Source organism: Pipistrellus kuhlii, unplaced genomic scaffold (genome assembly GCF_014108245.1).
Source record: "Pipistrellus kuhlii isolate mPipKuh1 unplaced genomic scaffold, mPipKuh1.p scaffold_m20_p_3, whole genome shotgun sequence".
Classification (NCBI taxonomy): domain Eukaryota; kingdom Metazoa; phylum Chordata; class Mammalia; order Chiroptera; family Vespertilionidae; genus Pipistrellus; species Pipistrellus kuhlii.
This window is the reverse complement of record NW_023425529.1, coordinates 134,975,659-134,990,060: the sequence shown is the minus strand read 5'-3', so window position 1 is coordinate 134,990,060 and position 14,402 is coordinate 134,975,659. Positions and strand designations below refer to the sequence as shown.

The window sequence follows — 14,402 nt, the reverse complement described above, 5'->3', positions numbered from 1 at the left end:
TTTATCTTGAGGATTAAACAATAGTTAACTAAAAAAAGAAAATTATAATCACTGACTAATAATTGACCTTATTTTACAAAGCTGCATTCTAATTATAAATCTCATTAAAGTAATATTCCTTCAAAGTTACCATAATTCTAATGACTGCACTTTCTTGAAACACTTCATTATTCACTCTTTTACTGTTTATAGTCAGGACTCCCACCTACTAGAGTAATTTATCAGTTATCCATGATGGTTGGGGGATATACTGTGCATTGGTAAATTATTCTTTTAAGTCAGGGATGGGCAAACTTTTTCTGTAAAAGGCCAGCTAGTAAGCATTTAGGTTTTGTAGGCCAGGCTTTGTCACAATCACTCGATTCTATATATTGCAGTCCAAAAACATCATAGATGATATGCAAATGAATAAGTTCCTACAAACTTTACCTAAAATAACATTTTTATATACATTAAAAGCTGATTTTCAGATGTCATGAAATAGGATTCTTTTGATTTTTTTCAACCATTTAGTAATGTAACAAACAAGTGCTGACAAGGATGTGGAGAAAAAGAGAACCAGAATGTAGTTTGGTGTAGCCATTGCAGAAAACAGCGTGGATTTTCCTCAAAAAATTAAAATATGGAACTGCCTTTTTACCCAACAACCCCACTTCTGATTATATGTCCTAAGAATTCCAAAATACCAGTCAGAAAGAATATATGCACCTTATGTTCATAGCAGCATTATTTACAATGGCTAAGACCTGAAAACTGCTCAAGTGCCCATCAGTGACTTAGTGTTTGAGTGTTGATCAATGAACCAGGAGGTAATGGTTTGATTACCGGTAGAACACATGCCTGGGTTTCAGGCTCCATCCCCAGTAGGAGGTATGTAGGAGACAGCTGATCAATAATTCTCTCTCTTCATTGATTTTCTATCCCTCTCCCTCTCCATCCTCTCTGAAATCAATAAAAACATATTTTAAAATACATATTTTAAAAATAGGTGGTACATTTACACAATGGACCAACTACGCTGCTATAAAAAAGAAGAAACTCTTACCCTTTAAGACAACCTGGATGGACCTGGAGATTATGCTAAGCGAAATAAGCCATCCAGAGAAAGACAAATACCATATGATCTCACTAATATATGGATCTAACAAACAAAATAAACTGATGAACAACATAGAATCAAAGGCATGGATACATAGAACAGACTGACAAATGTCAGAGGGGAGGAGGGTAAGGAAGACTGGATTAAGAAATGTGAAGGAATTAGCTGAAGAACACATATGCATAGCCCATGGACACAGACAAAGGAGGCAGTATATAAAAAAATAATAATGTAAAAACTTAGCTGACCCGCCATATAAACCAGGCAGCAGGCCCAATGTACCAGTAGGATACAATCTAACTCCTATTGCAAATGAGGATTCTAAAATATCTGCTTTAATCAATTTAATAGTAATCCTAATATATCATTATTCCCTGAGAATGTGGACAACCTGCCTTCATCAAGAGTATATTGATAAGTTAAAAATTTCTATTCCTGGGCCCCACCTCCGTCTACTGGGACAAGACCATCGCCTACTTATGTAACTCCATCCTATTCACCCTCCCCTGCTAAAGGACTCCTGAGCTGTCCAGTACTAGGTAGCTCTCTAAATCCCCAAGAAAAGGTTAGTCTAGGCCCGTGGTCAGCAAACTGCAGCTCGCGAGCCACATGCGGCTTGGATGAGTCTATTGTGAAGAAGTGGCATTAGAAGTTGTTTAAGTTTAAAATATCTGGCTCACGAAATTTCAAACGTTGTACTGTTGATATTTGGCTCTGTTAACTAATAAGTTTGCGACCACTGGTCTAGGCCAGTTGTTCTCAATCTTTGGTGCATTGAAATCTCTTAGAGGGCTTGTTGAAATAAACATTACTAACACCTGATTGCAGGCAAGTCTAACCTACCAGATTCAGTAGGTTTTGGGATGGGGTTTAAGAACTTGAAATGTCTAACCACTTCCCAGGAGATCCTGATACTGCTGTCTGGAGACACACTGAGGATGGGTGCACTGGGCTAAGCCAATCACAGTAACCTCATTATTCCTGTTTGCCCAGTGACTGGTTTAGGCACAAGCCTTAGACACCATCCTAACCAATAAAAACTAAGGGGAAATATTCTGACTGGTATATGGGTAATATTCTCCTCATTTTCAAATGGGTCACAAAAGACCCAATTATATGCTGCCTACAATATTTACACTTTAAACATAAACATGCGGGCTAAAAGGATGGAAAATTACAAAAACCTACCCACAAAGAAAAGTCACGACCCAGAAGTTTTCACCATTGAATTCTATCAAATACATAAGAATATCAATTCTTCACAAACTCTACAAAAAAAAAAAAAAGAAAGAAACACATCCTAACATATCCTATGACGTCAGTGTTACTGATACTGAAACCAGAGAAGCAAAAATTCTAAATAGTTTAGCAAATTGAGTTCAACCATATATAAAAGGCATACTTCATTATTACCAAGTAGGGTTTATCCCAGGAATGAAAGGTTGGCTTCCCCATCAAACATAAATGTAACTTATCATATGCACTTAAATAGAGAAACCATATAATGATCTCAAAGACTAAAGCATAATGCATCCATTCCTGATAAAAGCCCTCAGCAAGTTAGGAATAAAGGAAACATCCTTGATCGCATTAAACACGTGTACAAATACAGCATCTGTAATGAAGTACCATGAATGCTTTTCCCCTAATTTTAGAGCAAGACGAGGGCTGGAGGTTCTAGCTAGTGCAATCAGACAAATAAAAACAGCTACTCTGGAAAGAAAGAAGTAAAACTGTCTATTCACAGATGACATGAAAAAAAAAAAATATATATATATATATATATACATATATATATATATATACATATATATATATATATATACACACACACACACACACACACACACACACACGCGCGCACTCTGGGGAATCTACATAAAAGACACTAGAACTAATAAGGGAATTTTCTAGCAAGATTGTAGGATACCAGATCAATGTATAAAAGTTTCTATATAATAGTAGCAACAATCAGTATTTTTGAAATTTCACTTTTCACCTAGACTACCATAAAACACACACACACACACACACACACACACACACACAGAATGCCTAAGGATAAATCTGACAAAGAATGACAAGACCTATACATTGAAAGCTACAAAATACTCGAGATAAATTAAAGATATAAATAAACGGGGAGACAATAGTTATGGGTCAGGCCCTGAAAGATGTGGCTCCATTGGTTAGGCATTGGCCCATGCACCAAAAGGTTGTTGGTTCAATTCCTGGCTAGGACACATGCCTGAGTTTTGGGCTCAAACCCCAGTGGGGGTTGTACAAGAGGCAACCTATGAATGTTTCATTTTCACATCTATTTCTCTTTCTCTCTCCTCTTCCTCCTCCTCCTCTTCCTCCTTCTCCTCCTTCCCTCCTCCTCCTCCTCTATCTTTTCCTCCCCAATTCCTCTATCCCTCCTTTTTTCCCTTTCTTTCTCCCTCCCTCCCTCCCTCTCCCACTAAAAATCAATAAAATATTTATGGGTCAGAAGATTAAATATTAAGATGTCAATTATTCTTAAATTGAGCTATTTAACACAAAATCCCAATCAAAATTTCAAAAGGCTTTTTGCATAAATGTAACAGCTGACCCTACAATTCACATGGAAATGCAAAGATCCGAGAATAGTCAAAATAACCTTTAGAAATAAAATAACAAAGTTAGACAGCTATTGCTGACTGAGACTCATTACAAAGCTATAGTAATGAAGACAGTTTCAACATGGCATGAAGAGAAATAGATCAATAGGCAAAAAGAGATGGTCCAGAAACAGAGCTACACATAGATGGAATACTGATTCCTGGCAAATTACAAAAACAACTGAATGCAGAAAAGATCATCTTTTGAACAAATGGAGCTGGAATATGGATATCCCTATGCAAAAATAAACTTTGATCCATACTTCCCACAATATTCAAAGTTAACACAAAACAGATGACAGACAAAAATGTAAAACCTGAAACTACAACATTTTTAGAAGAAACCACAGGCAAAAGTCTTTGTATCCTGGGTTGGCAAATATTTAATCTTAGATATAATTTCTTATACTGAAAGCATAATCCTTAAAAGAAAAAATTATCAATTAAACTTCAAAATTAAAACTTCGCTCTTTGAAAAGACACCATTAAAAGAACAAATGATGAGCCACAGAGTGGAAGAAAATATTTGCAAATCATATATCTGGTTAAAAAACTTGTAAGTAGACTGACTATATATAAGAAACCCAATTTTTAAAAATGGACAGAAGATCTGAGCAAACATTTCACCAAAGAAAATGTATGGATGGCAAACAGCAAACAGAAAATATGCATGTCATTAGGGAAATGCAAACTAGAACAACAATGAGCTACTACTATACCACCATCAGATGGCTAAAATTAATAAGACCAGTCACAGAAATGTGGAGCAACTGAAACTGACACACTGCTGGTAGAAATGCAAAATGGCACAACCACTTTGGAAAAAATTATATGGCAGCTTCTTAAAAAAGTAAACATACCCCTACTCTCCATTTCAGCCATTCAAGTCACTAAGTATTTAGCATATAAAGGCATGAATGCAGTGTCCATAACAAAGACTTGCTTGTAATAGCCCAAAACTGAAAACAACCCAACTGTTCATTAAAAGATGAATAAATACCCTAGCCGGTTTGGCTCAGGGGATAGAGCGTCAGCCTGAGTACTGAAGGGTCCCAGGTTAGATTCTGGTCAAGGGCACCTGCCCGGGTTGTGGGCTTGACCCTCAGTAGGGCGCGTGCAGGAGACAGCACAATCAATGATTCCCCCTCATCACCGATGTTTCTATTTCTCTCTCCCGCTCCCTTCTCTCAAATCAATAAAAATATATTTTTTAAAAAAAGATGACTAAATTGTTATGTCCATACAACTGAATAGTTCTCACAATGAAAAGGAATGAACTATATATGTTGATTCAAGGAACAACACAGATGCATTTAAAAATAATTATTTTGATTGTAAAAAGCCAAACGAACACAAATAAATGAAAGAGTACATGCTATATGATTGCATGCCTCTAACTGTATAGGAAATGCAAACCGATCCAGACAGGAAGATCACTGGTTGCCTGGGCTGGAGAAGCGAGCAGCATCAGGAGAGAGATAAGCTTGGTGTGGGGACAGAGCCACTTTCTTGATTGTGGTGACAGTTCATGGGTGGACCACATATTGAAACCTATCAAATAGCACATGCCGTTTACATTCAACCTTAATGAAGTTTTTAAAATAAAAGTCATGAGATAGGAATTGTCCCTCAATATTCTTGAGACTCAAGTAGCCATCTCCCACACAGGTCAATCAGAGAGAAGCAGGTGCCACAGCCCTGACATAAATGAGCCACTAAATTAGTCAAGTGAGAAACTTCCTTATCTTTAGGCTTTAAGTGAATAAAAAAGTCCTCACTGTTCAATAAAAATACAAATCACGTCACTGTCTGAGCCTTTGCTTCTTCTCAAATCCTTCTCAGCCGCCATGTGAAGCTACTCTCTGAAGCACTTCCTGCCCATTACCTCTAGATTCAGGAGGGGCAAAAGCTCTCATCCTCTGCTACTAGGAAGCTTCCAGCCACCAGCGTGCCTCAGCACTTCAGATCCTCACACCATTTTTTTTTTTATTTTATTTTTTTTGATAGAGGTTTTTCGCTAATTTTTGCGGGGAGGTGTTGGTTTGTTTTTTTTTCCTTTTTGCTTGTAGGGGAACTCCACAGGAAGGTTTCCTCCATCTCTCAGAGCCTATGTAATCTAGTTCTTTCGTTTGACCACACAGCCTCACAGCAAATTCAAAAGCAATGCTCACTTTCCACAGGCACATCTGATTACTATGTGACTCACTCTGTCAAATTTATTTATGGGGATTTCTGTTGTTCATACTCTATTTCCATCCATGCTATTTGTCTGACCCCCACCATGAAGTTCCTAGAACACAGATCATGTGACTGAAAGCTGGGAATTCAGTTGCAAGTCTGCATAGGGAACAACTGGAACCCAAAAGCCCCGACTCTACTCCATAACAGCCAGACCCACCACCGCTTCTCCGTCACAACCTAAGACCAGAGGCTTACGATGGGGATAGCCGAGCTGGAGAAGCCCTGACTTCAGGCACATCAAATGTAGTTCGAGGAGGGATGAAGAACCTTACTGAAGCAGAGTATCTAAGTGAGGGTCTATGGGTTAGAACCCTTTCCATCCCTGGAACTGACTGCCTTCCTTATTAACTTCCAGGAGTATGGAAAGTTTATGCCTCAAAGACAGAAAAGCCCATGAGAAGACTCAAAGATACTGAAACTTGAACTGTTATCCACCCAATCACTTAATAAAGTATACCCATCCAAAAACTCCACCCCTGCAGAATTTTAGGTCAATTCCAATACCTCCTTTGGATATGAACAGAAAACCAATGATACCAGATATTTGGAATATCCCTTTTAAATGAAACCCTGAGACTAAAAGTGGAGGGGGTGAAAAGAACTGAGGAGAAATACGCTTTGATTGGTAGAACAGACAACTGGATACTTAGCATATTAGGCTTTTATTATATAGGATCATCTGAGAGAATATGTTACATTCACAAAACAAAAACAGGATATTAAAAATATATAATTTCTTCATTCTTGGAAAATGAAACTATTATATTCAGTAAGTCAGTTTGGAAAAGTAAGTTGAAGAAGTCTCCCAGAAGCAAAACAAAGACACAGATTTACAATGTAGATACAATTAAATGGCTGCACCAGGCAGACCTAGACCTGACTGCAAGTTCTAAAACACATGCAAACACACACATACACAGACACAAGACACACACAGGTTATGGGAGGAAAAAAGCAGAAAATTTCTGAGGGCTAAAGGTAGGCCACTGAGTTACAGTGAAAATACTACAAATGTCCAGTACAATAAATGAGTAAAGAGGCCCATACAAGGTACAATGTGATATTGTAGAATACTAGGGATAAAAAAAAGAAAGCTGGGGGGGGGGGGGGGCGCGGAGGAAGGGTCAGGAAGGATTATATATCCAAACTACAGTGCACTTCAGTATTTAGAAAGTAATAAAAATTAGAACAAAATAGAACAATGCTTTCAAACATGAGGGGAAAATGACTGACTTTTAGTCTTTTATACCCAGCCCAATTATGAATCTTGTATGAGAAAATAAAGACATTTTCAAAATATGCAGTTTTTCAAAGTGTACTTCTCATACATGTGCCCTTTCTCAAAAAGCTAATGGAGGCTGTGCCCCACCTGTAAGAATAAATTAAATAGGAAGACAAATAATTTAAGAAATAAGAGATCCTATACAGAAATGAAACCTAAGGAATTCGCATGACAATAATACTGGGCATCCAGCCTAAGAAGCAAACAGTAAAGATTGGAGCAATGGGCTTAAGAGTTCCAGAAGAAACGGCACTACAAAATACATTTTTTAAAAATACATTTTTATTTATTTCAGAGAGGAAGGGAGAGGGAGAGAGAGATAGAAACATCGAAGTGGTGAAAGAATCATTGATCAGCTGCCTCCTGCACACCCCCTACTGGGGATCGCCTGCAACCTGGGCATGTGCCCTTGACTGGAATCAAACCTGGGACCTTTCAGTCCATAGGCTGACATTCTATCCACTGGGCTAAACCGCCTACATTTTTAAAGACAGGTTTAAAAGATTAACAAATGTGTTTGGGCTTACTGAGCAATTTAATGGCTCCAGTAGTATTTGGATAAATAATAATAATAGGTTAAAGAAAGTGAAGGGGGGGAAAAGAGAGACCATTATTAACTCTTCGAGGAACAAAGGGATGCGAGACAATAAATGTAAGATACAATTAACGGGGTTCAGCTAATAACAGTTATAATCATAATACAGGCATTATAGTGATTTAATACAAAAATTATAGAAAACATGAAAAGGGAAAGGAGATATAGTGGTTTAGGGGTGAGGGGGAAAGTGCTCCTTCCAAAACAAGCCGACAGATGCCTAAGTTCCTGTTGTATAAAGACCTGAGAGGAACAAAAGAAACAGGCAGAAGAGTACAAAGTGTTGCCTAATGTGGAGGTCTCGAAGGCAGGAACGAGTAGAGGATGCTGCTTTCTGTAATGAGCCTTGCTGAGGTGAGTCCTGAACTATGTACATCCTATTTATTGTATTACTTTGATAAAACTCTGGAAGCTCTATGTAAATATATGGAATTAAAACAAGTGATTATTTTCAGAGTTAGTCTCCAACCAATGTAGCCCAGATAGCCTCAAGCCTACTCTTTCTACAGCTGGGACTACAGCTGAATTTAATAAAGAAGAAAAATGGCAGTTAGATCCTATAGCTACAAACTCCTTGAGTACTATATATTTCTAAAATTGGGTAAACAAAGAAAAACTTGAATTTCTCCTAACTGGTCTAATCTTCTAAAAAGTCATTTAAAAAATTGCCTCATTCATTGTCATTGCGATTCCAGCTACATTTACAATGCCCTATTTTGCCATCATTAACACAACATACCTCCCTAGTTGAAACTACTCTTTCAATTTCTATTGTTTAATTGATGGTATAATTGAGTCTGGCAAGAATATTTGAAATGTCCCACTCTGATTTTCTTGAACTTTACTTCAATAACTTCCAAAAGCACATGGCTAGAAACTGAACCTTCTTATATACTATCTTCTTTTACATATATGACCCTAGACTTAATTCATGTGCTAACTCTAGGAGGTCAGAAGTAACACAAAGCCCATTATAATGCTTCAAATAAAGTATTATTACTGCCCAGAAAAAAAAATCTCTATTATTCTGAAGTAAATGTTTTGGTCCTAAAATTATCTTTCTCCAGATAATACAAAAGCAAATGGTAAAGCAATTATCTATCTAACTATCTACCTATATCAATCTATAGCTGTATCTGTATATTCTCCCTCTCTCTCTCTCTCTCTCTCTCTCTCTCCCCCTCCCTCCCTCCCTCCCTCCCACACACACACACCTGTCTCTAAAAAAATAAATGTAGCAATTTTCTCAGTAATTTTTAAGAGACTTCAATCACAAGTTTTAAGGAAAGCTAAAACATCAATAAGCAAAATCAATCAATCCCTAGACAAATTAAACAGTGTTTAATGAACAAGCACCTGGCTAGGGTCAAACTGATCAGCCATTGCAAAAGAAAGGTACTACCACACTAAGCTATACAAGGATATATGACATCTAAATTTTAGTTACTCAACTGTCCTACAGCAGACTCTCTCCTCTCCATCCACAGTTAAGTCTAAACTTCTATTTCAGTGTCTCCTTGAAGTATTTCGAAGTTACTCATTTTAAAGACACATCAGCACATATTTCAGTCAACTCCTTTTGGCTCCTAGAAAACACTGCTGTTTTCAATTACCATTGTCAGAAAGTGAAGCACCCTCTGGTCTTTTCACTGAAAATCAATTATGGGGAGAAAAAAATAGTTTAGGTGGTCTAATTTAGCTGTGCCATATGTACAGTACAAGGCATTCAACAGCTTTGATGGAAAATTGGCAAGGATTTTAGCCAGCTGTCTGAGGTCTTGGTGTTACACTTGGAAGATGAATATTCATTCATTACTTTTTCTTTATTCTGTACACATAACCTTTTTTCCTTCTAGAATTCTGAACTTTCCTCCTGTCCCTTCCAGTTGGACAAGGTTAAAATCCCTGCCACATCCCTATTCTGCTAATTACCACTCCACTAAAATAAAAGCCTTGTTTTATGCAATACATAAAACACTGTATGTATTAGCTGGCATGTTTTTATCTTGGCATTTTCTGAATACAGACTTATCTTCCCGGTTGAGGTGTACAAGAACTGACTTTCCCCAGTGTTTACTCTTGCTTTCCCACCTGTTTTCACCAAGTTCATTTTGCTTTCAAACAGTACAATTTGGGGTGTTTTTTTTTAACTCTGACCACAATGCACAAATACATTTACTATTTCAACCCAGGTAACACACATGTAAAACTAAAATAAGTTTACTCAAGACAAGTTTGTATTGTAAGATAGAATACACTGATTTTATATTCTACTGCACTTCATTAAAAAAAAAAATGCTGACAATCCACTACACTGACTTTATAGCCCACTAATGGGTCACATCAAAGCTGAGGGAAATTCTCAATGGTATAAACACTTCTGAATCTGTGAAAACAATCTGTATTTTGGTCTTAATTATTTTGGTACATAACTGCAAGAGCTTACATAAGTCATTTCATTTAAGAACTTCAGTTCCTTAACAGTGAAATAAGGGAGCCGACACACTATGGTATGGGACTATAATAACTGGACTTAAGAATTAAGGTTCTGGAACCACAGTCAACTTTTCTGAGACATTTCATTCTAGCAGCACTGTGCTAAGATAACTAGGTGATGTTATGGTGAAATTAAATATTTTAAATTTGACTGAGGTAAGTATTTGAAGAAATAAGCCAACTGTTTTGTTTCGAAACTTTTCATCAAAATGAAAAAGCAAAACACATCATTCTTCTTAAATTAAAATTGTGTTGCTTTGTTATAGATAGAAAATACGGATAGGTTAAATAACTGTTTGGAAAAGAGACCACAAAACAGGGAAATACAGTTTGCAGTGATGTTGGAACTTTAGAGAGCTTTGCAAGCATTAACAAATGGGTTAAACCCTGGTGACTATTTATTCATCAAAAGGCACAAATATTGCAATACAAAAATATCTCAGTGCATAAAATGCTGTGATAGAAAGTTTCCTGTAAATCAGGTGACCTTAAAAAAAAAAATGTTACATCCATACCAATAAGATTAATGATCCCTCCCTGTTTTTCCACCTGGGATTCTATTCCTGGGGTTGTTTTGAGGAAGATACAGTATTTATAGAGTACTTTGCCATTTGTCTGTAAAAACATTTGTAGTGTCAAGGCAAGATTTACCTACTCACCTATATGCTTGAGGAGTAAATTAGTAGAACCTACTACAGTTTAAATTCACTCTAAACTAGGGGTGTCGAACTCAATCAGAGAAGGGGCCAAAATCTAAAATCCAGCCTAAATCGCGGGCCGAATGGTTTACTGAACAGTCATAAACTGTCATTGTGATGGAAACGCAGCGGAGTGCAGTGATGACAGCGCGGTGCGGGCCACATTGCAAGGCCTGGCGGGACGGATTTGGCCCGCGGGCCTTGTGTTTGACACATGTGCTCTAAACCATCTAAAGTGCTGATATCTACTTAGGTGGATTCGCCTGATTATTTTGTCAAGTTATTTCAATGCTATTTTGATTGAAAAATAAACTACAAAAGGAAAGACTAGATATCAAATACTAGCAATAGTTGGATGATAATTAATGATGATAGAAATCCATTCAAAAGAGAAAATATTAAAAGCATATTAGCTATGTATACACTATCATCAATCTAACATACTTATAAAATAGTACTAGCATCATCATAATTTTTAAATGCTAATATTTGAAGGCACACAATTAATCCCCATCAAGAAATGCAAACAAGTTCATTTCCATGACTTCAGTACATATCTCCAGAAAAGGTCAAATGGGGACTAAAGCCAAAATAATATGAGAGTGGTATAAGGTCTTATAGTTAGTGATAACCTAAGAACCACCAACAGAGCATTTTCCAGTACCATATTCAGGCTGAAACTGAGTTGCAATACACTTGGGTTCCACAAAAATAAAGGTGCAGCTTCTAAAAAGAATGGCTTGAAGTTTCAGAAAGTAGTAAGTTGTCTTGATCTTTACAACTTGAGTTACCACCAAAGAGTAAAGTACTGACAAGGAGGATGAATGCCTTACATATGAATGTGCTCCATGCATTTTGGTTCTCAGAGGCAAACCAATTACTAGTGAGTGCACTTTACAGAAGAGTTAAGGGAAAAGGAGCAGCACCGTTCCCAAAAGGAAACCAGTAAGGTTCTCTGTTTCCAAGCCCCTCCTGTGCAATCATGCAATAGGAAGACAAAGGAAGCAAGGACAGCCCAACTTGCCAAAGCAGGAAGGGTCTTACACTTCAAAACCACGAAACAAGAGGGATGGCAGCTCTTCTTCATGTCACTGCTGTGTGGAGGAGAGTGCTGTTCACTTTCCCTGGAATGAGCCCAAGTTCCTCCCTATCTGAAGCTTCTACTCACCTGACCACATCCCACCACCTCTAGTGACGGAAGAAAGGACATTATTATTACTCCATGAGTAAGTTGCATGAAAAATAAACGATAGGAAGAATTAGACCCCCTCCAAAGTGCCTCACTGATGGGAAGCAGAAAGAGCTAACAAGATTTCAACTGAAAAATAAGTTCTGCCAGCCTCACATTTTTTGATAACTTCAAGTTTCTGACAAAAAAATACGTTCCTCGAATCTCACTTTCCTTCAATCAACAGTTTAATTTCAAAAATTAAAGAAAGTTCCTTGGTTGCTAGGCAATAAAGTGTCCTGCCCATTCCATCCTTTAAAAAGCCTCCAATTTTTTTTTTACAACATTATGGATAGGAAACTAACTACCTTAAACACACACACACACACACACACACACACACACACACACACACACAAAGTCAGCCTCTGAAATGAGAAGCTATCAATGAAAATGCAGGGGATGGAAGGAAGGCAGCACAACGCAGAGGGAAGGAACCCTCTCTAAGGAGAGCTCCAAAGCTAAGCAGCCTGGTCTGCCACGGGAGGGGGGACCACACGCGAACCCCATCCAGCCTTGGCGTGGGAAGAAAGGACAGAAACAGTCACAGGCTGATGCCAACCCCTACCCATCCCCCGCCACTACAAACAAAAAAAACAAAAAAAAAACAAACAAACAAAAAAAAAAAAAAAAACCTGGGAAAAAGAGCAATGCCGAGTAACAAAAGGACAAAACAGCATGGGTTTTTCAATGAACGCAAACGGGGAGCTTGAGACCCCCAAAATCAGCAGAGCAGCAGCAGAATGCAAGGAGATGGGAGGGACCAGCTCATCCCCTTCTGCAGGGCGGGAGCTGCTGGATGGAAGCAAGGTTTCCGCCCTCCAGTTAAGCCTCCTTTCCGCGCCCAACTTGGCACCTGCCAGGCCACCAAGTCTGGGGGGCCCCGGCGAACCCGCCCGCCGATCTCCCCCAGCCCACGCCCTCCCCGCCCTCCTGGGCCTCGGCGGCCAGGGGACCAGGGTCCCGGGAGGGGAGCGGGGAGCGGGGAGCGGAGCGCGGCAGTACCAGGTGTAGTCGTCCTCGGCGCGCCAGCCTGCCAGGCTCTCCAGGTCCAGCGGCTCCACCTCGTCCAGGGGCGTGGGGGGCGGGGAGGGCGGCGCAGGGGGCACCCCCGGCGGCGGCCCCGCGCCCCCCGGCTCCGGCCCGCCGCCGCCCGCGCCGCCGAAGAAGCCCGCGGCCGGCTTGAAGTAGACGAAGGGCGCGTCGGGGGGCTGCGCCAGGCTGCAGAGCAGGGAGGGCGCGGGGCTGGGCAGGCAGAAGGTCCCCGGGAAAGCGGGGCTGCTGCCGCCGCTCCCGCCGCTCCCACCGCCAGCGGAGCCCAGCGCCAGCCCGAGCCCCAGGGCCCCCGGGGCGGGGGCGGCGGCGGCGGCCGGGGGGCTCCGGGGGCCCAGCGGGCTGCAGGCCCCGGCGGGGGGCGGCGCGGCGGGCTGCGGCGGCGGCGGCAGCAGCAGCAGGTGCGGGGCGGCGGCCGCGCTGGCCGCCCGGCTCCGCAGCTGCTCGTTCTGCTTCTCCAGCTTGCGCACCAGCTCCTGCAGCTTCTTCACCTCCAGCTCGGCGTTCACCACCGGCCCGGAGGAGCCCGCGCCGGAGCCGCCCCCCGCCGAGGCGCAGGTCACCTGCTCCGCCATCATCTCGGGCCCCGCGAGCGCCGCGGCTCAGGCGGGCTGCGCGCACCGTCCTGCCGGCCCCTCCGGCCGCGGCGAGGCTACGGCTCCTTCCTGGCTTCCCCGGCCGGCGGGGCCGAGCGCGCTGGGGCTGCGGCTGAGGCGGAGCGGGATGCTCGCATCAGCACCGGGCCCCGGGCTCGGGCCGAGGCAGCAGCCGCCGCCGAGCTGCTCTGCACATGCTCAGAGCGGCCCTCCGGTCCCCTAGGCGCCCGCGCGGCTCCGGGTTTTAGTCGCGGCCCCGGGGTGGGGCGGGGCGCGGGCGCCGGTGGGCGGGGCCTGGGGGTGGAGGAGCGGCCCGGGGTGCGAGGCTTCCGAGGGGCGGGGCCGCCCAGGCTACCTAATCCCAGGTGCCTGATTGGACCTGGACGGAACTTTCCCCGCCAGAGGCACTTCCTCCCGCCCCGGGGAGGAGTGCGCGGGGCGAGCCTCCCCGAGCCGGGGGCGGGGTCCCAGA

General features: G+C 41.5%; 1 protein-coding gene across 2 annotated transcripts in view; it reads right to left on the bottom strand.

Moving 5' to 3' along the window:
• The window catches only part of SLAIN1 (SLAIN motif family member 1), a 58,871-nt gene extending 44,705 nt beyond the window's left edge, over positions 1-14,166 (bottom strand). For both annotated transcript variants that reach the window (XM_036457452.2, XM_036457453.2), the window contains exon 1: positions 13,287-14,166. In XM_036457452.2, the coding sequence (XP_036313345.1) occupies positions 13,287-13,912 (626 nt within the window). In that variant the 5' untranslated portion in view covers positions 13,913-14,166. The remainder of the gene's footprint in view (positions 1-13,286) is intronic.
• Between the last annotated feature and the right edge of the window lie 236 nt (positions 14,167-14,402).